The sequence below is a fragment of the Pteropus alecto genome, unplaced genomic scaffold, assembly GCF_000325575.1.
Source record: "Pteropus alecto unplaced genomic scaffold, ASM32557v1 scaffold40, whole genome shotgun sequence".
NCBI lineage: Eukaryota > Metazoa > Chordata > Mammalia > Chiroptera > Pteropodidae > Pteropus > Pteropus alecto.
This window is the reverse complement of record NW_006431919.1, coordinates 17834486-17862455: the sequence shown is the minus strand read 5'-3', so window position 1 is coordinate 17862455 and position 27970 is coordinate 17834486. Positions and strand designations below refer to the sequence as shown.

The 27970-nt window shown below is 42.8% G+C and overlaps 1 protein-coding gene across 1 annotated transcript; it reads right to left on the bottom strand.

Annotated features, from left to right (window-relative positions):
* Nucleotides 1–3010: 3010 nt before the first annotated feature.
* On the bottom strand, nt 3011–27194 carry ATP6V0E1 (ATPase H+ transporting V0 subunit e1). The gene is made up of 4 exons (XM_006906519.3): nt 27006–27194; nt 22299–22346; nt 9585–9713; nt 3011–3507 (listed from the first exon to the last, which is right to left on the bottom strand). Exons 1-3 carry the CDS (start codon nt 27107–27109, stop codon nt 9620–9622), a joined length of 246 nt encoding a protein of 81 aa, XP_006906581.1. The 5' UTR covers nt 27110–27194; the 3' UTR covers nt 3011–3507; nt 9585–9619.
* Between the last annotated feature and the right edge of the window lie 776 nt (nt 27195–27970).

Here is a 27970-nt window from a genome sequence, read left to right as displayed (position 1 = left end):
ATTTAAAAAAAAAAAAAAAAAAAAAAAAATGGCCAGAAGACATGAATAAAAAAGGTGCTACTTCTGAAGCAACACCAAAGAAAGATATAATTATTGGGTCAGTGAAGGGTATAGACATCATTATATGCTTTAAAAAAAAAAAAAGGAAAGAAAACCTTGTTAAAAGGAACCAGTGACACTCTGACTACATCTTCAAAGGCATGCCAGAAATAGTCCCATTCTGGTACAAGAGCTGGTAGAACCTGGAAGGACAGGAAGGATGTGGTCCAGACATTGATGCTGATTGCTTTTAAGAGATTCATCTCCATTAGAGCTCGGGCCTAGAGCCTGGTGTGTGCCTTTAACTTTTCTGTAACCCAAATCCAAATGGCTAATCAAAACAGAAACCATATGTAGAAAAAAAAAAAAAATCTGTGGGCTGCCCCAAGTACTGTCAGCAGATCCCAGGGATTTTGTCATTTCTTTGGAAAACACCCTGCGTATTATTATAATTTAGACATCATCTTCGCCACCACCATCTCGTTAGGTAACAATCTCGCACAGCAGAAAGGGCAGGTATTATCCCCATTTTATAGCAAGTGATGGAATATGACTGCAAAGCCGGGGCTTCTCCCAGTCTGAAGGTCATCCCAGGAGGCCACACCACGTTCACCTGAACAGACTTTGGAAGAGAGGCGTATTTCCAGCAACCTTTTAAATGGGTGGATAGAGCATCTTCCAATCTTGGCCCCAGGAAGCAGCGGAGCAACGGAACCATCAAAGCAAGTATGGAGCACGAGCATCTATCTCAGATGCTGGGCCATTAACAAAATGGTTCAGTTACGAGGGATGAGGTCGGGAGCAAACACCTACCCGAGTTTACACATTAATTGCATTTAATAGTCTCAAGAATTTAATAAATGAGCAAACAGTCTCGAGGGTTGAGTGACTTTATAGGCAAAGGGACCTTATTGAAATTTTCCCAGAAAATATGATTTCATCATCCCCTCATTTCGACAATAGTAATATAGCCAGGTGGTGACAGTCACAGTACCTGGACTTTAGAAGCTAGCAGTCAATCTTTCTGGAAGGTCTTTGATCTCTAATTTGGCATGGAAATGAGCTCTTTACTCTTCAGAGGCTTTAAGTCCCAGTAGGCGTTAGAAGCTTCTAGGTTCAGGCCTGGGCAAGAGGTTCCCTTCTGAGGGACAATCAAACCTCCCTGGCACAGTACCAGGCCCTTCGGGGCTCCTGTCCCTGTGTTTCCCACTGTTAGTGCAGTCAACACGCGCATCTTCCTTACTCGTCTGTAGGAGTCAGATCCTGACCAAGGGCGTGCAAGCCCCAGTGCAAAGAGCAACATTATCCAGTCTACTTCCCAATGTCTAATTCAGAGCAAATGAGAGGTAGGAAAAAACACATCAGTACAAAGTGACAGAACAAGGCAGAACTCGGACTTGGATGAGGCAGGGTTGTGACCTCTGCCTGCAACTATGCCATTACACTGGAAATGTGCCGAAGCATGATCATGAATGAGAAGTGCCCCCAAAGCAGCCCTCGATCACCATGCGAGAAGGCCAAGGCCGAGGGCTGCTGTGCAGAACCTCTGTAGGTTCCCCAGCAGCTGCTGCCATATGCTGAACTCAAGACAGGCAAAGCTACATCAAGGAAGTGCCACTGCACTAGGGACATCATGGGGCTCAGCTCCAAAACCATGGGGTTGTGTCTGTCTGCTGGAAAGCAGGCCAGGGCAGGAGCTGGGGAGGCTTCACACTGACCCCCAGCCATAATGGGCTGCAGGGCCTGACTTGAAGAATCTGGGTACATAGCTGTATGGGTGTCACATTTCTGCTCGTTAGGGCTCAAAGGCTGTGGCATCCTAAGAAACCACAGGAACCCCAACACTGCTTTCTTAGATGACAAATATTGATTTAGGGTCAAGTAAGTTGCTCTGATGGGAGACAGCTTGGTCATCCCCCCCACCCAAGAGCCAGAGTTAGTTCCCAGCCAGTGCAACTCTGACAGAGGCAGGGTGACAAGTGAGACGTGCTCCAGGGTGGGAATTAGAAAATATGAATCCTACTTCCTGGTCTGCTTCTGGCCAGCTGCACTGAACTGGGCAAGTGATTCTCCATCTGGGCTCAGTTCCCTTATCTATAACACGACAGTTACCATTTATCACTGTGGTCCCTCTGATGTCACGTTTTCAGTTTTATGGATTCTATGAAATTCACTAAAGAGGCCCTTATGGTGGAAATGTAAATGTAAATGGCATTGCCTAGCGTTCAGAAAAACTTCCTAAAGAAAGTAACAGAAAGAAAGAAACGAAAGCAGGAGAGCCACTTGAACTTGAAACTCTCTTTGGTCATGAGAATAGCAAAGCAATGAGTTCAGAGACTTTGAGAGGAATAGAAAAGTACAAACTGCAAAACAGGAAATCCATGCTTGGCTGGCTGTCAAAAAGCCATGAGCTGGTGAAAATTCAGATTCATTTTAATTTCTGATTTCCTAATACCAATAAAAAGTCCCCAAATTAGTGAATTGTTGAGATGCTTGTTGTTAAAACATGGAATTACTGTCTCGGTCCCAGGCTTTTTAATCACTCTTGAGTTCTTCAGAAAAGAAAAGTCTTAGGTCTGAGGGTGTGAATGGCACAAGAAACTGCTGGTCCCACCTTGTCCCTGTGGCTGGTACTGACCTGCTCACTAAAACCACGTTTTTGTGGACAATGGTCAAACACGGCCTTGTACTATAGTCCCACATATACCAACCTTACATCTCCACATCAACTCTTGAACTCACAGGGACCCCAATTTCCACATCTTTGATTCCTCCAGTGCATTGGGTATGGTAGGCACTCAAACGTTTACCGAATGATCGAGAAAAGCACTTACCAGTCTCTTCAGGCACCTCAAACTGGTTGGCCAGGTTTGTATATCCAACCTGAGTTTGAACCTCAAAATCCTTTTTTTTTTTTTTTAAAAAAAGGAATTATCTAGAGATAATTAGCTTAACAAACACCAAAACCAGATTTCCACAGAAAGCAGAAAAATAATTTATTCCAAAAGATGGCAGAAATAAGAAATTCATCCTGAAAATATACTTTGGTGTAATTGTGTCGGGACAGATCTTCCCATGACTTGCTCTCTTGCTGGCTGCTGTACTGGAGTCTAATTGTCGTGTGACGGCTTTTAAACACTTCGCTGATTCCGACGTCATGAGCAGGCAGGCGCCATCTTCACATCCACAGGTTCCAAGGAGAGAGTCCTGAGTTTCTCAGAAGAATCGCACCTTCCAGCTCAGAAGAGTGCATAAACATTTTATGGCATCAGCACAGTTTAGATTAAGGAGGCACAGAATTCAAGAAAGTGTAAAAAAGGTGACAGGAAAAAATATAGCACTGTAGAAAATAAGATATTCAAATGAGGTGTGACTGTTTTAAGGCAGCTGGTGGCCAAAACAGGCGAGTCAAGGAAGGTCGTCTGGGTTTGGAGGTGATTTCGCCTCTAGAGGAATTCTCTTTGTCACCTGCAAAACAAAGCCGTTCTAGTAACTGGTCCTCATACCATCTTTGGGGCGGGTGGGGGTGTGTGTGCAAAAGTTTAACATCAAGAAAATCATCAAGCAAAATATATAGGAGCTCAAACAACACCTGAATGAAAAGTGGGCTCAATTAATGTGCAAGCGTGGGCAGGTTCTGCAGGGCTGTGACAAGAGGTCCCGTTACCAAGAACACAGACAGCTAAACTGAGGATCACAAGTAGATGTGACTGTGTCATAGAAAGCAGCAGGCAGAGAGAAGCTGCCTAAGACTGATCATACTGGAATCTAATGAGTCTGCTTCTGTTTCAAGGCCATATCTGCCCCTCCTCTCTTACAGCAAGGGAGCGAGGCTTCCCCGGGCATGGCAAGCTTTTGTCTATGTCAGACTCCTAGAGAGCAGGCTCCTTGGTACTTAAAGTTGCTCTTTGTCTGCTCCCCGTTCGGACAAATGTGACAAACGTGAGTTTCTTTTTCTAGACGCTTCAAGCTGCAACATCACCTTTGCAGAGCTAGCAAACATTTAAAACTAGGATCTTCACACATCGAACTGCTAACAGTAGTCGCATAAACTCCTTTATGTGAAGCTGGCTTTATGACATCTAGATAAATAAAGCCACATATGCCACTTTTGAAATGAAAAAAATAAAAAATAAAGAGAAATGTTTTTCGAAGACAATTTCCATACAAGGCTTGAGTTGGCGGATAAGAGAACAAGCTGGTTATGACGCACCATTTGTCAGAACCTTGAGGGTTAAATGCAGGAGGGATGACAGCTAGTTAAATTCGGATGACACGTGGTTTGTGGCAGGCAGAACACCCCAAAGTATATTCGCCTCAAGACATCAACAGAGGGCTGTTCTGACATCGGGTCGGGGAAGGGCAGTCTGAGCGCTACTGGTTTCTCGCGGCCCCAGCTTCGTAGAACCTTCCCTCTAATCTAATGATCATTTTTCTCTTCTGCTGCTTTGGCCGGCAGACCAGCTGCTCTGCAGACACCCACGTGCCAGGCAGATTATAAATTTTACTTGAGAACACCGAAGTAGTGAATACAGATGTTCTGTGGGTTAATTTTCCACGAAGAGCATAGTGGTTAAGACTTCCTTTATGGTTTAGGCCTTTCTGGACAATCACAAAATGGAAAAATAGGTCTTCATTTTGGAAAAGCGACATAAGAACCGGGGATAATTTTCACTCAAGCTCAACGATACCCAGTTTAAGATAAATGTGAGCGAGGGTTATGTGAAGTGGCACGAACTCAGAGTTTGATTTTGGAGCGAATTAAAGCAGCCTATGTTCTAATGACCTCTCTGATATGAACGAGCCATTTGGAGGTGGGGGTGGAGAACTCAACCGAAGGGTCCATGTTCTCCTTTGGAAAATAAAGGAATCACGATAAAACTGAGAATGAAGACAGCGGGTAAACAGGAAGGGCACGACCAGGAAATCCATTCTGGGCAAGATGAGTGAAACTATTTTTTTATTTCAGGATAGGTGTTATTTTTATCTCTATTTTTTTTCACTTCAGATAAATTCGCAAAATAATTCCCTGTTTATTGACATGTGCGAGATCTGTATTTACTGTATAAGATTAGCTACAAGAGGTATTTAAGCGAACAAAGGGTCTGTGTACTTAGCGAGTCAAGGCAAAGTGCCAAACGCATGGCAGAAACTGGGGAGCTTAAGACACATTCAGGGAGAGGAGTCACTTTGAAACCAAGCATCCGGGAAAGGAAGTGCAAAGACTTGCAAGCTGGACACTAAGAGAGAAGGCATCAGAGAGAAGTAAGAGAGAGTGGGGAGGCGAAGGCAAGAAAGCAGAAAGAATGGTTGTGTTTACTAATCTGCTTTCTAAATTAATGATCGTTGTAGGGTAGGAAGTGAGAGGCAGGAAAAGCCAACTAAAGCTAATGAGGTGAACGATATGAGAACAGGTAGGGCTACAACCAATAGGGGGAAAGCTAGACACAACCTGCGGGTTAGTCATTCATATCTTTTGTAGCTCATGGGACCTTTGGTGACCCTGATGAAAAGCCGTACTTACGACATGTCACACAGCATTTCAAGGGGGCATGTACCCACTGAACTCAGGGACCTCGGATTCAAAAAAAAAAAAGCCCCTGCTGTAGCCCATGGAGAAGGACGGAGAACTTCCGGAGCCAGGAGCCATCTGTTTCATTAGTGCCACAGCAGGAAGTACAACAGCGTGGAGTTTTGGGGATATGCAGGGAGACCCGAGGAGCAGCTCCCGCAGTAACTCAGAGCTGCAGCGATCGGTGTCAGAAAGTAAGGTGCCCAAAGAAGGGAAAGGAAGGACAGACGGACACAGACAGTAACAGGATCAACTGGATTTGAAGAAGAGGTGACAGTCATGATCGACAGTAAAAGATACGCTTTTCTACTATAAAACACCTTCCGCTGTTTTAACTTGTCACAAGGATGGCTTTCATTTCAAACTCAACAGGTCACAAACCCCTAGGAGCCCGAGCCTTCCTTGAAATCACCACTCAGCATGATTGTTTCTCATGTATCTCATGAGCATTCAAATATTTTTGGTATGCACAGAAAAACAGCTGTATCCCTCTCCTGTCCAGACTTTGGAATGAAATAGAATTTCTACCCTTTAGGTCTGTGATAAACCATGTAAGCTCATCTAACATATCACAATGGGTGGTAAACCAACTAACTTACTCACTCAACTACCATCGATATATGAAAGAAAATCATGGCTAGTAAAATGACTAAGGTAACAAAAGATCAGCTAGGCGTTTAACTGTTGCTCAGATCAAGTCGATTTCATCTGTATAAAATTATTCTAAAGCTTTCATGAGTGTTCCTCATGTTTTTCTTGCCGAATACCATGTCTAGTTTACATTGCCTACTTTCCAAATCTGGCCTCTTAAACAAATCATGTACAAAACAGAATGCTTTTTTACTCAATGAAGGTGGGCCTAAATCTGGGATCTGAGCTCCTTTATCATCCCACTGTTATATAAAAGCTCAAAGTTCAAAAGGGAATTTAGCTCAATCTTTTGACTTTACCACCAAAAAAGTAAAGTCCTGTCTTGAGAGTTCTGTTAGCTGCAATGCTAGGCAGAGATTAGATCTCTTGATGTGGTAACTCAAAAGGCCTTGAGTTATGGTACCACCATCATCACTACCTCGCACGTGGCATAAACGTGACATGTTCATAATTCAGGTTTGCCTGCCCGTGTCCTCCTACTTCCTGGCATTCTGCTTTTAAAGAAACAACCTTTAATACAACGGTTTCAAGCTGCAGCCCCAGCTGGTGCTGTGGACCAGAGTGCAAACATCAGGAGTTAGTCAATCAGGTTAGCACACGCACAAGACTAAAAAGAACGGGCTAATGAAACCTCAGATCCACACACTGAGTGTTATTACAGCCAAAGATGCCCAGATCTCTCGTTATAAGGGAAAGAAGTGAGGCTCAGAAAAGTTAAGTGCAAGGCAACGCTGGAATGAGATCCCACTACGAGACCTGCAGTTCTTGGCTTTAAAGCCCAATCAACATCCTTACTTAACATCCTCTAAAGTTAAAAGAACAGAAGGAAAACAGGAGAACTTGAAAAAAAAAAAAGGCAAGTAAAAAGATCTTATGAATCGGATTTTTAAAAGGTCTATCTAAGAAGGAAATCAAAACCCCTTTGGGCAAAGATAGAACTGTAAAGGAAAAAAATCTATTTACCTATCAGATTGGCAAAAATCCAAGAAAAGGGCACTCCCATAAATTGTTGGTGGGAATGCAAAATGGTACAATCCCCTTAGAAAGGAATGTAACAGTATCTAGAAAAAGTACATATTCTTTTAACCCAGAGATTTCATTAAAATTTAGAGACTCTAACCCAAAGATCACCAAAATATAAACTGTCATACGCACAGGATGGCCTTTTGGCTTTATTAATAATGGCCAACGTCTGGAAACAATCCAGAAGGGCATCGATGGTTGTAAAGGTATCAGGGATGATCTCTACACACCGATGGGAGCAAGCTCTAGGCTACAGGGCAAAAAGCAAGCTATAGAATGGTATATCTGTCTTTTCCATAACGGCTGTGTGTGCTGGGATGGAGATACACACACGCACGTGCAAATGCACAGATTTGCTTATTTTTGAAAAATGAAACATTGGAAGCACACACACACACACACACACACACGTGCAAATGCACAGATTTGCTTATTTTTGCAAAATGAAACATTGGAAAAACAGAATTCTCTGAATACAACCTGTTTATAATTTTGACTTTGGAAATATGTTTTACACATTCAAAAACTAGTAGCAAATAATTAACTATGAATTGAACACACACAGACACACAAAAAACCCCTTAATCTAACTACATATCAAATTGATAACCACCAGAAAAAGTAATTATTTCAAGTGATCTCAGAAAACGGCATTCTGTTCTTTGTTTTAAGGACAACTAAAGTAGGAAAGATATCCTAAACTGTACTTAATAAACTTATAGTTAATAGTTATATTTTGAAACTATTTTATATGTATCATAGGATAATAAAAGTAAATAATTAAGTTACTGTCTTTAGGAGCCAAGATTTCAGCATGTGCGAATAATATTCAAAAGAAGTTTAGTAAAAACCCTATAATGTAAATTTGAATTAGAAACACTAACATGAACTCAGAAGCCTTTTTCTTCTTAAAAGTACACACTTCCTGGCTTTGTCCAATGTAAAGTCTTAAAAGCAATGACATCCCAGCAGTGACGGATGCTCCTAGCAATTAGATCTTGGTTTTTAAATACCATTCCCACTGAAGAGAACCAGGGCCAGCTGGGCTCCAGGACTGACTAAAGAACCAGGATCCTTTCAGGGGGAAATTTAGAAAGCAGTTGGAGGAACAGCTGATTCCACATCTGGGACACGAAACATACAAGACGGGTCTGGGACATCTTGATGTCGGAAAGTAAGGAAACTATAGACGACTAATGACAAAAGGACATAGAGGCCAGTCTAGATAGGCTCCCATAGTCCAAAGAAAGAATGACTGAACATAAACAGTGATAGTAAATATAATTGATTAAAATTAAAAAGGGAAGAAAAGAAAACCCCACTGAATACCCTGGGCACCAACGGCTTACTTTGAAAATTAAAGAAAAAAAATTAAATGTGTATTCTGCTTTTCCTGTATGATCCATATTTCAAGGTTACTAAACAACTCTAATTGATGAGACAAAGTTCATCTTTATAGAAACAGTTCAGTCACGACAGAACGCGAAATCACCATTTTGCAATTTCTACTGAAATGCTTAATTCAGGCTAAGACCATCAATGGATAAAATCATTGGATGAAAGGGTCACAGAGAACTTTACCACTGCAGGGACCAGGCTGTTGTTACTTGAACCCACTGATCGTCTTGGCAGCACTAAAAAGATAGGAGAGCCCAACACGGTGTGTCTCCTGACAGAGGTAAAACGAAGTTCACAGTACCCCGGAGCACGGACCCTCGCCCCAAAGCTACACCAGAACCTCGCGAAGCATTTAGTGCTAACTTCCATTTATCGAAATAATGGAGACAAAGAAACCAACTAAGAGTTTCTGACTCTCAGCTAGTGAGTAAGCCTTTCCTCTACAACACTCCTCACCCCTCTGATCCTCAGAACTAAATAAAAGCTGCAATTTTAAGACCAATTTTCAAAAAGCACCTGTCTCTATCAAAGCATTCAGAAACATTCTTAATTTCAAATCTGCAGGCCGCTTCTTGAAGCTGCCTAATCTTGCAATACCAACTGTCAGTGGTCAGTGCCCTGAGCCGTGTCTAAAAGACTGCATGCAAACTGGATCGTGTATATCAGACCGTATTTTAAATGGCAGGGTCATAGTAAGATTTAAAAGACTCTTATGGATAAATCCTTTGGGAAAGTGAATAGGCTAAGTTCCAAATTTATTTCTGTGCTTCAGATCATGTTTGCTCTCAGCAGCCTGCCCTTGCCAAGTGTTCAAATGGCCATAAAGTTCTGAGAAACAGTCAAGGCGAACTCTGGCTGACTGGCTGACAACACGGATGTCAAAGGTCAAGGGTAGAGTCACCTCAATGACTGAGCACTGGAGAGCGGTCTTCTTCCTCAAGGCCAGTGATACTTGAGATACCAGATGGTTTCATTTTTCAGCTGTGGTCCAAACAGAGGGTTGAGTTGGGCCAGAATCGCAATCAGCCAACTGAAAGGAAAATGGGGAAGGAATGACAACAGAAAGTGGTGAAATCATGTGAGAACAGGACCGTTTTCAATCACGATGAAAAAAGGTTGCCTTAGCAAAATTTAGTCTATTCTGTTCTGACCAAACCTTTCGTATAAGTTCATAACACGTGTGCTAACGGAAGCCTGTTAACGAAATGTTTCACACAACACGCCCTCCCTTCATTTCCATGCATATTCTATATAACAGAGCAGTGATATCTTTTCCTCAGAGTGTTTTTCCCTAATCTCGATTTATCGCCACTGCAACTTCCAGGCTCAGGAAAAACGAGTGTCACTTTATCCATTCTCCCAGTGCTGAGACCCACGACCGACACGACACACCCGTTTTCAGTGGTACGGCCAAGGTTAAATTTCAGCCCATCACCTCCCAATTAGACTCTAACACACGAGTGCCCACCCCTCCTCTAATCACCATCACCACTAAAATATGTAACGACGTCTTTTAGGCCCCAGTGGAGCTGAACCAAATGGGTATTTAACACTCTCTGCTTCCTTCAGAATCTAATTAACAAGGTAGTCCTCTGTATCGTGGACTAATTACGGAGGAAGTACAATGGCGTTACATATTAATTACCTCAGGGTTAGACATGAGAAACAGCACGTGGTCAAAAATAGCTTGAACGTTTTCTTATACTGCTCACGAAGTTCTGAATAAATGGTTTTACATCTGATAGAGTAATTCATATACCCAAGGAAGTTTCAGAACCACTGAGCTAGGACGGAAGCCAGGAACAAAAAGACGGTATGTAAATGCCTGGCCATTCCATGCTTCGCTTATTAAACAAATATTTAATGAGCACCTACCAGGTTCTTGGCCCCAGGGATATAAAGGAGAAAATAAAATGCATAAAGCTCACCTAATAAAATGTCAGGAAAGAAAGCGGGGTGAAGGAGTAGGGAATGAAGGAAGGAAGGGGTCCTACTTCGACTGGGGCGGTGGGGGGGGAGGGCAGGGAAGGCCTCTCCAGGGAGGTGACGCTCAAGTGGGGACCAGAATAAAGCAGAACACACACTGACTTTAATTCCTATTCAAAAATCGATGAAGTGTTCAGAGTTTCTGTCTTTTGAGGTGAGGGGGTATGGCAAAGTGGGAGAGAAGATTCTAGCAACATAATCCGAAGCTGCTGTCTTCCCTGCATGGGATTCAGGGAGGATTGCTTTCTAAGGAAAAGGAGACACATCGCTACAGGTGTCTCCTTCCAAAGGTTTAGGACTTTAAATTCCTTCGTAACAGGGGAACTGGCCAAACCCAAAGAGGCCATTATCTGGTCGCATCTCTTTTCTTCCATTAGCCGTCATTTTTAAAACTCTGCCAATCGAAGGATCAAAAAGCCGATTCCTGATCACCAACAACCAGACTGCTGGAGAATCTGCCAGCACGGCACCAGAAGCTTCCACCCACAGAAACAGCGCACCCACCTCCTCCCCACCCACAAAAGTGGTTTTGTGACAGGAAACATGACACCTGAGGAAGTCGGGCCAAAACAGATACCTTGAGCTGACTCACTTTATAAACAAAAAGTCGATTCAGATGAGATTCTCTGATCTGTCTTAGAACCGGAGTATTAAACACAAACAAAACACCGGGGTGTGCAGCTGAGGTTGACCATTGGCTGACAGGCACTGTAAGAGGGACAGCATGGGCGGACACACTGGAAAGCGCTGTGCCTGCAGTGAACGCTAATGGTGCAGAGCTAAGAGCCATGGAAAATTCCACACAGACCCGGGACTTCCCCAATACAGCCGGCAATAGAAGCTGACTGTCAAAACAGTCGTCCACCCTTTCGTAAGGGACAGAAATAACTGGCCAATGCTTACGAATCTAAAGAAAACATACGTTAGAACCTAACTAGTCGCACTCCCTTGTTCTTTACCCAAAATGTACAGTACTGAATAAAACCAGCACCTCCTAGAACCTTCGATGTTATGCAGCAGTGGCTCTCAATCCTGGCTGCTCGTTACCATCACCCACGGAGCTTTTAAAAAATACCGATGCTCTATTTCACACATAACTTTTCTTTCCATTCTCCCAGAATTCAGTCAAGGACACTGAGGCAGACAAGCTAAATGATTTGCCTATGGTCACAACACTAATCAGGTGGCAGCAGCTCTTGAACAGAAATCCGATCAGGCCAATGTCCTCATCACTAAAGTTATACCTTCTGAAATATCTGAAGTGACAACATTTCAGGAGGTATCAATTTTAGCTAAATCTAAACTGCCAGGGAGTTAAGGAAATAGAGAATCTGGCTGCTGATCATCGATGAAGCCCATCACAAACCTGAAGTAAAGAAGAAATATCCAGAAACGAGAACGCGTCCACTCTGGTTGCTCAGATTAATATTCAGAAACTGTTTTTAGTTTAATTTTACATACTATTTTTAATGTTTTGATTCAAGCAAAACATATCCACTACAACAGAACAAAACAAAAAACTCCGACAAACCACAGTTCAAGAAAATTCCTAGGGAAAAGGTCCAGGCCAGTTCATTTGAAATTTCGTGGAGGAATTCTTCCCCTCTAACCAGCTGAGCTCTGTGCCTGCCCTTCTGACTCCTGCCTGGCTTAAATTTCCTTTTTAAAGTGGAGAAACACACTGAAAAAGAAGGGGAAAAAAAAATACTGTTTGATTTGATGGAAGAGGGTGGAGGAAGAGATCATATTCCAATGAATCTATTACTTCATGTGTCTAAGGAGAGAGAACAAAATGTCCCCTTCACATTTGCTCAAGCTGTTCCACATGTCTCCGTAACCTGAATTCCAGCCTCATAACCAATCGTCCGAGATTCTCCAGACGACGGGGCAGCTGTGGGGCAGTGACATCTTTCTGCACAACTGGAATGGACCACAGGTCAAGTCCATGTTCCTCAATCGAGGGCGGAGGAAACTAAGCCCTAGGGAGCTCATTGCCCCAGAGTGACCTGGTGACAGGGCTGGACGGGGAGCAGGGCTCCTGACTGCCACCCTACCAGGCTGAAACAAATCCAGCAGTCCAGGAGCTTGGGCTTATCCCACAATCACTGACCAGTGCCCTGGTCCACGTCAGGCCCTGAGGGTGCCAAGAGGCAGCGGCGGAGTGGCCAGCCCCGACGGGGCTCCCGAGCTGGTGAGAGACAAGCCAGGACAGCAGTAGGCTGTGGTCTGGGAGAGAGCCACAGGGGAGGTGTCTACGAACACTCCCTGGCCATTCGTCGCTGAGCTCAGCTCCTGGTTATTAGCCTTCTCCGAGCATAAGTACACCCTCCCCCGCACAAAGGCCCTCCCAGCTCTCTCAAATCCCGCTTTGTTCTTTTGTTCCACATTCAGATATGAGAAGAAGGAACAGAGGCAGGGTGACCGGTGACGCATAGATCAAGGGGACAACTGCCCAGCTTCCCTGTTGGAACCGGGAAGCTTGGCGGGGTCTACTCTTCTGATCCGATGTCCCTCTAGCATGGGCTTTGACAAAAGTGACCTCTATCGGGGGGCTCCTTAAGAGACGGCAGAGATGCAGGAGAGTGACTTGACCTACCCTCCACGGAGATGACCTCTGCCATGCCCCCTCATCCCAATCCAGTGACACAAATTCTTTCGTGGGCAGGGGAGTTATTAGACACTATTAGAAAACATGAGATTCAGTATTAGGCAGGGCTAGATTTTCATTCCAGTGATGCCAAATATTAGTGGAGTGTCTCCAGGCAAATGACCTTACAACCCCGAGTCTCAGTTTCTCTTTTATAAAATGAAGATAACGAGCCCTGCCTCAAGACGTTAATAGACACTGCGTAAAAGTGCTCTGTGGAGTTGGTGACAAACAGATGTTTAATAAATACGAGTTATCCCTTCTCTTTCTCGTGCGACAGCTAAAATGTATTCAAGTCACAGGATGAAATACAACCTGTGAACTTTACAAAGGAGTTTCGCATGTGGCACTGAGTCATCCTCGTCGCCACCTCCTCTCCTGCCTCCACCCCTCCGTGGTAGGGAGAATTCTAGCATGTTCCCCCAAGATTCCCACCCCCTGGCATACGCACCATGTCTAAACCTGGGACGGTGCTCATGATGGGACAGTCACTCCTGTGCTTAGATTCTAAGACACAGCTGGCTTTGAGAAAGGAAAATTATCCTGAGTGGACGTGACCTAATCAGGTGAGCTCCTAAAAGGGACAGGGATGTCCCTGATAAGAGGCATCTGGAGTGTGTGTATCACTTATAAGTTTATTGCCAATTGGCTTGGAACGTACCCTTTAATATGTGCTTCGTGATCAACAACTGAATTCATTTTTTTTCTCCTTTAAAGTGAGCACGATGTTAAGCTTTCTCAGTAGAGGGAACAGGAGAAACAAAGCAGGCGGGGGCTGGAAGTTGGCAGAGTGGCCTTGAGGACACGCGGCAGAGCTGAACATGGCTGCTCTTTGATCTGGTGGCCTTGGCCTGGAAATGACCTTCCTGCAGCCCTCTCAACATGGAAACCAGAGCCCCGGCACGGCCTACGTGCTGTGAAGGCCTCCTGCTCTCACTGGCTCAAGGACTCCACTCCACACCCCTGCCGCGGGTCACCGGCCCTCCTGCCCATGCTTCAGAGGGGGGCCTGTTGCTTGCCCAGCATCTCCAGACCAGCTTCGGCCTGGCCAAACCAACGAACTTCTCTGCTATGGGGTGGGCAGAACTATACTGTCTGAATCCTTCCTTGGGTCTCCCTCAGCCTCAGAGTACCATATAGCGGCGGTCCCCAACCTTTTTGGCACAAGGGACCGTGTTCCTATGAGAATCTAACGCCTGTCGATCTGAGGTGGAGCTGAGGCGGTGATGCTGGCACTGGGGAGCGGCTGCAAATACAGATGAAGCTTCGCTCACTCGCCTACTCACCTCCTGTTGTGCGGCCCAGTTTCTAACAAGCCACAGACCGGACTGGTACTGGTCCACAGCCTGGGGGATTTGAGGATCCCTGCCACACAGAATTTCCTTGTATTTGTTATAGTTAATTATGTTACACTTCCCCTGTCTAACCTACTGCGTGATTTTTTTATCTCCTTATTGGACTCAGACTGCTACCGGATGAGAACGATTTTACACAAAGATTCTTTGTTGCTGACTTTGAAGATGGAGGGGCCACACAGTGAAGAATGTGGGTGGCCTCTAGGGGCTGAGAGTGGCCCCCTACTAATAGCCAGCAAGGAAATGGGACCGCAGTCCTACAACCACTAGGAACTAAACTCTGCCTTAGCCATGGGAGCCTGGAAGAGGACCCCAAACTCCAGATGAGAAGGCACAAAATTATTTTCCATTAGCCTTATATGCCAACCCTATCTCTACCATGACCCTTTCACTATCACAGGAATATGCCCAATTTTTTGCCAGCTCTTGAAATATCTTTCCTTTCTTTTCTCCCTACTTTCTATAGCAGGCTTTCCAGTTCAAAGTCTATAACAATCCTCTTATCTGTCAAATTATAAAAGAAAGGATTATAAAGTCAGAATAAGAAAAACAAACTTTTTCATACAGCAAATAACATGCTGGGCCAGGTAGCTAGATTTCTCTTCCCCTTTAAACAGCCAAGATATCCAGATATTTTAAACGTATCCATGAGAGAAATGTAAGCAATTCTCAGACAAAAAGCCACGCGAAGGCAAGTACCCAGACAGGAAAGTAAAGTGACTGCAGGTTGCCTTCCACACCTTGAGGGTATATACTAAACCAGATGAACTTGAGACCTCACAGGGGATGCAAACACCAGAAAAAGCTCAGGGCCCATGCAAGGTAGAGTCTAAGAGAAGTTTCACAGACCTCCCCACAAAAAGCTGAGACGTCCCCCAAAGGGACCTAACTCAAGGTAAGGATAAATCAGACAGAACAGAACCCCCTCAAGAGAAATGCTCAAAAAATCACCTGTCTCAAATATACACACCAAGAAGGAAGAAGAAGGAAAAACACTGACATTGAGATTCTTCATGAAGGTCTGCAACTCAAATTCATTCTACATGGTTAAAAAAAAAAAACATTATCAAGAATTTTACTTAATTTGAGCCCACACTGGTGCTGGCCTTAGGCGTCTAGCAGGAGCAGTATAAATCCTTTCTACAAGGAGCCTACCTTCATACCAGGCCTCAAAGAAGTTGTACATATGAAATTGTCGTGAAAATGAACAGCTGGCAATCAAATATGACTGAACACACATGGAAACAAAGCACCGTGAGTGAAAGGCAGCGAAGAGCAGACACAGAACTTCAGATACTGGAATTACCAGATATGGACTATAAATAAACTATGTCTTAAGAAATAAGCTTAAAATAGGTGCAGGGAAAAGGAAGAGAGGGAGGGACCATAGGAGGAGGGAAGCAGAACTGTAAAAGAATCAAAAATAACTTCTATAGAAATAAAAAATATAATACCTGAAAATTAAAAAGTCAGTAGGTGAGGCTCTGGTTCTAGTAATAGCAGAGTAGCTTGTATCAGACTCATCCGATACACAATAATTATACGCTCTGAACAAAATATGAAAAACAACTACTGGATGGTACTGGAGATTGGGAATCTCATAAAATAAAATAAATTAAAACTATAAAAAAGAACCTAATGGAAATTTTAGAACTAAAAAGCATAGTATACGAATTGAAAAAAAATCCTTGGATGGGCTTACTAGCAGATTGGAGCTAGCTGAAGAAATAGTGGACATGAAGACAGAGCAACAGAAATCCAATCTGAAGAAATAAGGAGGGTGAAGCGGGGGGACCCGACCAGCAGTCTACCTACCATACCTGCAACGGGCGTCTCAGGAGAAAAAAACAAAGCAGAGGAAACAAAGAAATAATTACAAGCTGTAGTTTTCTCAAATTTGCTGAAAAATATTAACGCACAGGTCCAAATAGCTCAGCAAACCCCAATCAGAATAAATTCAAAGAAAACCATAGCTACACACATCATAGTCAAACTGCTGAAAACCAAAGATAAAGAGAAAATCCTGACAACATCTGAGGAAAAAGAATGCATAAAGAGAAACAATTATTCAAATTACAGCCGAGTTCTCGGCAGGAATAATAAGGCCAGAAAACAACTGAGGAGCACCTTAAATTGCTCGAAAGAAAAAAAAAAAAAAAAAAATCCTGTCAATCCAGAATTCTATAGCCAGAAAAAATATTTTCAAAAAACGAAAGGGAAATAAAGACATTTTCAGCTACATGAAAGCTGAGAGAATTTGTTGTCGCTGGACCTGTCCTACAATAAATACTAAAGTAAGTTCTTTAGGATGAAGAGATAACTCAAATCTACAAAAAGAAATGAGGAACACTAAAAAATGGTAAATATGTGGGTAAATATAAAAGATTCTTTCTCTTAATTTCTTTATAAAACATAAGGTAAAGGTTGTAATATTGTGGTAAGGGTTTTACAACATGTATAGATGTAAAATATATGATAACAGCACCAAAAATGAGGAGTAAATGGAATTATATTGCTGCAAGATTGTTACGTTTTACCTGAAGTAGTTCAATCTTGAATCTTAACTTTTAAGTAGATGTGAAAAGTTAAGAATGCACATTGTGATCTCTAGAGCAAACACTAAAAGAAAAATATAAAGAAGTATAGCTGATAAGCACTTAGAGGAATTAAAACAGAATACTAAAAATATTCAATTAACCTAAAATAAAATATAAAAGAATAGATGAATAAAAAAGAGATGAAAGAAATAGAAAACAATTAATAAAATAGTGAAGCCAAACCTACCTGTATCAACAATTACATTAATGGTATAAAAAATATCCATTTGCCAATTAAAAGGCAAAGATGGTCAGATGGATTAAAAAAAAAAAAAGACTGGGCTATTTGCAAAAAGGCATTCTAAATATAAAGGTACAGTGAGCATCGGAAGTGTGGTATGATTATTAGTGCTGGACAAAATAAAAATCGAGTCAAGGACTATTACCGAGGATAAAGAGGGACATTTCCTAATGATAAAAATGTCAATTCATGAAGAAGACATAATAATCACAAATGTATATGTTCCTAATAACAGAGCTTTAAAATATGAAAAATCAAAAGAATTAAAAAGAGAAACAGAATAATCCACAATAGCTAATGATTTTAACACCCTCTCTCAGCAATTAATGAAAGGAGACCAAAAAACTCAATAAGGATAAAGAAGATTTGAACTACCTTGACCTGATGTTTACAGAACACAAAACTCAAAAACTACAAAATATATATTCTTTTCCAATGCACATGAAACAGTCAAGATAAACCATATGCTGAGCCATAAATATGCTCCCATATTCAAAAGATTGGAATCTTACAGAGTGTTTCTTCTGATAAGATTATCTAGAAAAGCTCCAAATATTTGGAAATTAAATACCACACTTCTAAAAATGAAAACACAGCATCATCAAAATTTGCAGGCTGTAGCTAAAGAAATGCTTACAGGGAATTTTTATTGCATTCATTTCTTACATGTAAAAAAGAACAAAGGTTTAAAGCCAGTGATCTAAATTTCTACTTTAAGAAGCTTGAGAAAGGGCAAGTTAAACCCAAAGTCAGAAGAAAGGAAATAAATTTTTTAAAAAATCTAAATAAACAGACATACCACACTCATGAGCTGAAGACTCAGTGTTGTTAAAATGTCAGTTCTCTCCAAATTGATCTATACAGCTTTAACACAATCCCAGTTAAAATCTTTTTTGAAGAAACTGACAAGTTGATTCTAAAAATTATGTGGCTATTTTAGAACAGCCAAACAATCTTGGAGAACAACCATGGAGGACTTATGACTTCTGATGTCAATACAAAGCTACATTACTGAAGAGTATGGTATTGCCACAGGCTAGACAAAGAGATCGGTCTGGAAAGAGACCCACACAAATGTGGTCAAAGCATTCTGAACAAAGATGCCAAAGCAATTTAACGGAGAAAGGAAAGTCTTCAAGCAACTGGGTATCTGTACTGGGAAAACAAAACCGCATAAACAAAGCTTGACCCCACCAGTCTAGTGCCCGTGGCCCCGGAAGCAGCCATGCCTGACTGCCTTCCTGCCAAAGCCTCTCCACGGCCACGCTCCTGTGGGAAGCCTCAGGTCCAAGTCCTTACCTCGGGACAGGAACTAGAAGAACTAAGTTCAACAAGTCTCATGACTGCTTACCTTAATTTTGGTCAGAAAATTTCTTTCCAAACCTCCCAGGACCATGTTATGATCCAATTCCATCCCCAGACTGCGCTGCTCATCTCAGTGCTGGATCCGGCTTCCCACCCGCTCCTTCTTTCCTCTGTGTTCTCTGTAACTTGCTCAATTGTGCCGCTCACTCACACACCTTCTGTTCTCCCACTTCCCTTGCCTCCAGCTACCCCAGGCTCCCTCCAGCAGAAAGGGCTGCTTATTCTTACACCAGACAACTCAGGCTTTGGCAATGTGGGTGCGAACTTCTTTGCTCTCCCTGTGCTGCCTCCAGGCAATTCTCTCCCACTCTTGTGAAAAGCTGATTTCTCCTTTGGGGTGCTTGCCTGCTGATTTTACTGCTGTCTGATCGGTAGTCCCTTCCAGTCACTCCTGCTGATTCAAGAGCGGAGGCTCAAGGTTGCCCCTTCCTGACCCTTCCCCATCTGTACAACATCTAAATGCTGGCATCCCTGTCCTCTCTCTTCTCTCTCCATCCCTTCCCTAAAGGTAGGTTTATCGACCACTGTATGATGTCCAGCAGCATCCCTGGCATCTGCCCACTGGATGCCAGCGGCAGCCCCAGTAGAGAACTACTGCCTAGGAAATTATAGACATTCTCATGGCTTCAAGTATCTCTCCTTATATCCAGTTTCCCATCTGATCTCTCTTTGAAGTTTCACAGGTATCTATCTCAATCTTAGCATGTCCCCAACTGAATTTTTATTATGAAATTCTGACTTTTCCTCTGCTGAACTGTTAACACAAACCAGTCTTACTGGCAGAGATCCTGGCTTATTCAGAGCTCAAACACGTCACGCCCCACAGAATTTACCCTTCAACTAGAACAAACTGGAAAGAAATAACTGCCACAAAAAGAAAGCACTTTAAAAGCACACGAATGTATTGCAAAACATGACTTTGTTTAGGAAATCCAGTTTCTTTGGGTGTGTCTTCCTTTCAAAGAGGTATTTTCAAGAAAATATACTTACTAACACCAAAGAGTGAAGTTTTCTTTGACTTTCGAATTTAATTTTTTTATAGAATCCCATCCTTTTGTGGAATGGTGGAATAAGGAGTATAAATATTTAGGTTTTGAATTCCACCCATATGTTTGAGGCAGATATTTTGCTAAGTAGGATACAAGATCAGGTTTCGAAGAAGAAAATAATTTCGAAAAGTCTATACTATCCAGCTTTTTCCCATAAAATGGCCTCCGGAAGTACTTAATGTTGGAACTCTGTGTATTACCTTTATTAACACACCAATGACAATACCAATCCACTGTCAAAACAGTCATCAAGGGCATGTTGAGACAAAGGAAAAAATGGTCTAAAATTTAGACGGCAAGAGGCAAGGGCTCACAGACGGTCCTCAACTAAGTCATTAAGACTCAATTTCCAACCAAGTCCAGTCATTCATTTTTCACTTGAAAATGAAAATAAGAGGCATGAGACGAATTGAAAAAGCGTTTTGTTTGTTTTAAAGAGAATATCATGAAGAGTAACTGAATTTCAAAGATGATGGCGGACCAGAAAGTCAGAAAACATTTTCGTCTCATCTTGGTTTACTCTAAAGTTGTTCCTCTGTGCAATAATTTGTTCTTTGTTAAGGTCCCAATATCGACCTCACTGCACAGGTGGCAGAGAACTTCAGAGAAATAAAAACAAAAGCCTTTTCAACCGCAGGACCATTCCTTGGCTCCCGGATTGATAAAGAGCTCATGTTGGGGTTTCAGCAGGGGATCTACCAGGATGGTGAATGGGTACTCAAACACCCCTACCAGAATGACAACTCCTCATGCTTGTACTTCCTCTTATTTACTCTTCAGAGCTGAGCGCAGCTCGTGTGAGAATGAACACTCGCTAGTTTTTGCCACATGCTACCTGGCAAACTTCCATTCTGGAGGCTGAGCTATCACCCGGGAAAGCCTCTTTACCTCTGTCATCAGGAAAAAAAGGCTAAACCAGCCAACTATAGGAAGTGTCATCATCTGAGCTCTGGTGTTGTGGCAGTCCACCACGATCATCATTTAGCACCACTTGTAGAGTGCATCATGATTTGGCTGTAAACACTTAAAGCTGCACTTAATTAAACATCTGACTAAATGATCGGAAGGCCAAAATTCACAGTAATAACTCTTGGGGGGGGGGCGGGGGGAAGGGATTTTGATCTATGCCAAAAACTAGTATTGGTTCATCCCCACAGTCTTTGAAAAAACCTTAGTGAAAAGCCCAAAACTATGAGAAATCCATAGATGCAGAGTCATGAATCTAGAGCCATGGCCTTTACACTACAAGATTGGAACTGCTGTTTCCTACCTCATATGAGCACCATACAATCAGCTGGCCAACAGCGATATTTTCCTTATAATGAATTCTCAGGAAGCTAGGAAGCTTTAAGAAGAGAAATCACTGGTTCAAAACTCCAAAAAGAAATGCCTAAAAGGATGCATTTTATGGTATGGGAAATATATATCAATTAAAAAAAAAAAAAAATCATGAAACCTTTGAATATTCTGAAGTAGTTATTTTCTCCAAGAATTGATTTAATACTCAGTCTTTTAAACTATAACTCCTTCCATGCTTCGTGGAAGGGGAGAAGATAGACAAGAGCTGGAAACATCTTTAAAACAGTTCAACTGCAGTTCTGCCATTTCTGACACTCATGAGGATAAAGAGCAGTATTCCAAAAATATACGCTGAGGAATTACCTTACATATCCTAAAACGGTTTTCATTCAACAATTTATAAAAACTATATAGACTATTCAAATAGATGCTATTATACCTTTAAATCACAAACATTTTAGTTGAAAAAAATGGTCCTTACTCCACTTCTTTATAATTCTAGCTCAAATTCTGTTCATTAGATAAACGAAAGTCATAATAAAGAATGTCTTTAATGGGTTCATAGTGAGATATTTAAGTGAAATAAGGAGGCCTAAATACTTCACAATAGTGTGTAATAAAGGAGTACGATGTCGATTTCTAGTTAATTACAAGCTTTAAACTTGAGCCAAATAAACAGTACTTGTGTGTAGAGAGGATCCGAGTAGCTGTACAGTTCCTACGTAAACTTATTTATATATAATTATGTTACATAGCTATAAATTTCTGCAAATACCGAACACAGAAAAAGTGGCTATTTTCAAGCTTAGGACACTATTTCCCTGAACTTATTTATATATAATTATGTTACATAGCTATAAATTTCTGCAAATACCCAACACAGAAAAAGTGGCTATTTTCAAGCTTAGGACACTATTTCCCTGTGTCACATGAGGGGCAGGCTCCGATGAAACTAAGCTGTAAAGTTTCACAACGATCATGTGCCACTGATTTCGTTTTCAGTCACACACATTATAAACACCAAGAACAACGCTTATTATTTTAGGAAAAACAACTTACGAGACAAACATACTTACAAGAGATAGCAGCAAACCGAACAGGTCACCAACATGGTTATGATAACTCTAAAAAAAATAAATAAATAAAAAGATGAGGATGTAAAATACAGCACAGGGAATAGAGTCAATAACATTCTAATAGCTATGCATGGTGCCAGGTGGGTACTAGACTAACGGGGGGGACCGCTTCGTAACATATCTAAATGTCTAACCACTATGCTGTACGACTGAAACTAATGCAATATTGACGTCAACCGTAATTGAAAAATAAATAAAAGAATGAATGAGTGAATAAATAAATAAATAAAAGAAATATAATTAGATAGCTTGCAAACTATGCAGATACTATAGAATTAATGTAGGAGGAAGCAAGAGAATTAAAAATGGTAAATCAATTTGCTTTCAGAGACTGCAATATGCTGATCAGCCCTGCAGTGAGGCCAGGAGGACACCTGCAGAACAAAGGGAGATTTCTGCTGGGATTGTTAACAGCCCATTTCCCCACACCTGTGAAGGGGAAACAGGAAAAAGAAGAGTCTTTAAGGGGCTGCCCTACACAAAATCAAATCGTTCATTCCTTATTGTTAAAACCATGGACAACCTACGGATTAAAGGCTGGGAACTGTCAGCAGGCCTTTCACTCTGCATATTCTTACCTCTTCAGGCTGGTACTAACTCTTCCCCTTCCTCACTGTTTGTCCATATCGAAGGAAATGGGTTAACAAAGTCTTTTAAACTGTAACTCACAGGAACTAAAGGATGACATGTCAACTGAATCTCCTGAACACTCAGGGTCGCTCTCAGTGCCTTGACACTTGCCTCTCACTATCTTTGTTTCTATTGTCTCTGTCTCTCTGAGTCCCTCTCACTGTCTGCCTCTGAGAGGAGACCACACTCTGTGGAGTGTTCCCCCTTTTCTAATGAACTTTCCCTTTGAATAAAACTTTGGTGTGAAGTCTTTCTACACTCTCCACCAAACGACCCTCTTCTTCTCTCAGTACAAGGCTTAGTCTCACCCCTACTCGGGGAAATTCGCCTTGTCTTGCATCAGGTTCAAGTCCCCTTCCCAATTATTAAACCAGTATAGACTGCGCACCAAGAAAATGCATCTAATCTGTTCAAACACCCATAGACTGCAGTGCATCCTAGGGTGCATCTGTTAGAAGTTTAAGTAAATAATTAAACATTTATTTGTATTTAATGGGATATGTATGCCACAGCTTAGAGGTCTAATCCAAACCCATCTGAAACTGAACACAAAGGCTGCAGTGACAATTCGTTTTGACATCCAAATAACTACCCTACTTGGTAGTACTCTCCACAACAAAATGACATGATGCCTTCTAAAAATATGACCCTGGTGTTGACCTGTCCCATACACCACTCCTGTCTGAAAAAACAATTAAACCTGCATCTCTGACAAGCTGAATTTTCACGTTTCTAAAATTGAATTCAAGATATTCTCTTCCCATTTCTCTTTGCAAAGGCCCCCCCCTTCTGAATCTCCTACTCCCCAGAAGCAGCTGTGCCATTTCTACCCATCCCACCCACCCTCAAATCTGTCATCCTTTTGCTCATGCCTCCTCTGCACCCAGTCACCAAACGCTGTGGGTTACTCTTTTGAAGCATCTTTAGCCAGTGGATTTCTTCCCTTCCATTTCTTTCCTTAGAACCAAAATTCATCAGGTTCACATGGCAAACTTCTAGCAGATTCAAAACCTCTTTCCTTCCCTTTCCTTCTCACCAGTCACCTCAGATTTATCTTTCTAAAACATTCTTTTCATCGCATGACTCCTCAACACCTTTCAATGCCCCCCATCATCCATAGGAGTGGTGTCCAAAGAGAGGGCTCCACACCCCAACAGGGTAAGCAAGACTATCTTCTGGAAGTGAGGAAGCAAATAGCAGAGCTATATTTATTTATTTTAACCTACTCCTTTAGAAGTTCTGTGTGTCTCTTTGTGGTTAATATATGGTCACATCCGTTCATTCATTCATTCAACAGATTTTCACTGAGTGTCCAGTATGTACCAGGCTGCCCTGGCAAAGTTTACAGTGAGTAGGGGAAGACAGACAACAAACAAGATGAATAAAAAACAAACAAGATCAATGGATCTGTCTAATCTATCGATTGGTGTCTATCCGTCATCCATCCATCCATCCATCCATCCATCCATCCATCCATCCATTGGTATATGCCAGAGGTGCAATAGGGCTGTCGAAGAAAAATAAAACAAGAAAGGAAGATAAGGGTACACAGGAGCGTGAAATAAAAGTGCAGTGTGAGATATGTACACACACACGCTCACGAATTCACAGATGAAGCACGTACGAATACGCAGCCATCACTGAGTCTAGATGGTGGCATAATCTCAGCACTTGTTCTACTTTTCTATGTTTGAAACTGTTCTGCATGTTTGAAGAAACTGGAGCTGACAACTCCTGCCACACGATCCCTGTGCTATATCCCCATCTCCTCCCCTACTGCTAAGGGAGCCATTGTGAGACGACCTGAAGCTTCTAGAGCTCTGTGGATTCCTAAAGGGAAAAGAGAAAAATCAGGAAAAACAGGAATGGCCAGGAAAGCCGATTCTTGCACCGACTGGATTTGATCCTGCCCTTTTTCAGTTGTAGAAAAGAATGAGAAAGGGACTTGCTTTAGGTTATACATATATATTCAGAAGAATTTTTCCCTTTTGCCCTTTTCTTCCCTGCCTCGCCAGGTCCTGAAAACCTCCACCCAATTTTCTGCATTCTGATGTGCAGGGGTCTCTTAAGAAAGAGGGTGTAACACTAAAGTCTCCTTTCCCCCTTCACAAGCAGCTCCTTTACTTATCTCCTTAATGAAGGCGTGTTTAATCCTTCAAACCAGAGAAGCTCACCGCTATTAAAAACTCACCACAGTCCTTGAAGCAACTCAGCTCCTCCATGTATTTGGAGAAAAAAAAAAACTGATTTGCAGTCTTTTCAAGAGGTAAAAGGGAACTAGTACTAATTCAGTACTAATATTTTCCATTTTAAAGTGAGGAAATGGGAACGTGGAAAAGAACTAAATTGTCCAAGGTCACAGGGATCACCCAGCTAGGGGCAGTGTTTTTCAGAGTCAGTTTAATGCAGTAACTCCTGGGAGATGCTGGGTTTTAAGACCTGCTTGATCCTGCCAAGAGCAGGTAATACAAAGATTGGGACTCCGATAAACATATCACTAGGTCAAACCCGATTGATGACACTAGGGCTAGAAACTGAGTAGCCCATGCACCCCAGGAGGCATTTCATTTCTCTGGATAATAGCAGTGGCATCGAGTCCCAAGGCTGGGCAGGGTGGGCCCCAGATGGGGGTCCTTAAGAAAGGAGTGGTCGATCCTACCTGCACGTTATTAAAACTTTTCTGAGTATGAAGGCTGGAAAGGCAGACAGGTGGGTAACGCAATAGCTGAAGCTGGAAACACATCTAAGAAGCACAATGTTGTTCTCTAACTCCAGCAAGAGAAAGAAGTCTAAGGAATTAGATGTGGTTAATACAAATTGTTTTAACACCCCTAAAATTCTGACACTCTATATCCGCTATCACAGGCTGGGGAGATGACCCCATATAACTGGTATATTATGGGAAGAAGGAAAGAAAAGGGGGACCCAATGCCACCAAATGATAGAAATTCATCTACCCTTTTTCCTTTTTAAACAAACTATATTTTCCTTTTAAGCTGGATGGAAGTAACAGGTCTAGTGCAAGTTTATTCCAGAGAACAAAAGGGGTTCAAGTCACAAAATATTAAGGAAGTAATAGCATTTTCTTTCCTTTAATAAAAACAGAATTACCCGCTCAACAGATATTTACTGAATGCCTACTCTGCATGCAAAGCACTGTGAAGCCACCAATTAGTTTCAAAGAGTAAAAAAATGGTGTTTCTGACAAACTGACTTCATTCTAAGTTTCACCCCACATGACCCTGCACTGAGGAAAAAATGACTAAAAAAAAGGCAAAAGAGGAACTAAAAGGCAAAAAAAGGGTGTACCAAAGGCTCTATCTCAGACTACAATGGAAGATGACTTACAAAAGAGATGAAGCTCTAGCTCTATTTAACGTGTGACAGTGTCTTTCTTAACCACTCACGCACGAGGGCGGGAGCGCCCTCCGAAAGGTATGACGCAGGGGTTTCTAAACAACACCTCCTGCTCCTCGCTAATTAATCTCGCTTTAGATCGGCCCCAACTACCTAACTGGTGCCCACTAGATGCAAGGCCTGGGCACGATGTGGTCGCACAGCCTGTCCTGCGCGACTGCGACAACATGTGAGGCGGGGAGGGCCATTGTGTTTTATTTGGTTCCTTCCTTTAAAGTTTAGGCAAACGAGGCCTAATTTGAGTGGAGCATAGGGCTAAAGGGGCGAAAGTGGTTTAGGGACGACCTCCAACTTCTTCTTGAGTCGGTATAAATCCATTTCCGACTACACTGTCCCCACACAGGCTCGGGATGAGGAAAAATTTCCCTAAACTCCTTCCCAAGGAGGGTCCGGCGGGGGTCACCCTCCTCCCGCTCGGGCCGGGGTCACCGAAGCCGCTGAGATAAGAAAGTCGGGGGGCTGCACGGGGTTCGGGGCCTGACTCTGGCGTGCGGGGCCACTCCGGCCAGGTCTCCGAGCGGTGCGGGGTCGCCCCCTCCCCCGCCTGGCCCGGCCGCTCCCCGCCGCGCGTCCCTCCGCAGGCGGGCCTGGCGCACTTACCCCCGGTTGGGACCCTTAGGGATGAACCAGGGCACCAGGAGGCCCACGATGCCCCAGAACACGGTCATCACGATCAGCGGAACCGTGAGTCCGCTGTACGCCATGGTTACCTCCGAAGCTGCCAGCCCCTGCACCACCGCCTCACTTTGGTCCCACCCGGAAGTGTCAACACAGAGCCGCGTGACCAGCGCGCGCTAAGACCCGCCTCCCGCGCCCTCACGTGACCCGCGCGCCGACTCCGCCCCTCCGGCAGCCGGGAGACAGAGCCACGCCCCCACCTGGCTGGTCTCGGGGCTACAGCGCCTTTGAGGGACATTCGTTACTCACTCCGAAGCCCCAGAGGTGAAGGTCAAATCATGAGAGCTCAGCAACATTTTCCAATAAGAACGTAGCCCTTTTAGAAAAAGAATGTAGTTATCTCCTTCTTAAGCAACAAACATAAGTAGAAAACTTACTAGTAAGTTACTGTTCTGAATTCCCGTGTGCCAGTCTCTAGGCGTGAGCTGTTTTCAGCATTTTTATACAGCCTAAGAGGTAGTTTTAATTATCTTCCCCACTTTGCACTCGAAGAAACTAAAGCCCAGGGAGGAGGTTAAGGATCTTGCCCAAAGGCACATCGCCAGTAAGGGGCAGAGCCAGGATTCAACCTCTGATGGTGTGTGACAGTCAAAGCCTGTGCTCTTAACTACCACACTATTGTATATCTGTGCCAGGTTCTAGGTGATAGAAACCAATCAGACCACCCTCGGGGAGTTTGCAGGCTGGTGAGGAGATGGACTTGCAAGCCTGCCACTCAATGAAGCGTGAAGGTAGTGGATGACAGTGCATGACTTTGCACCAGGCAGTCCTTGAAAGAAGTAGAGGAATTGGCAAGCTTGAAAGAGGAAGAGAAATTGGCAAGAATAGTAAGGAGGAGATAAACATGGAGTTTCAAATGCTTGCCGAGGATTCTCAGGTATGTTAAT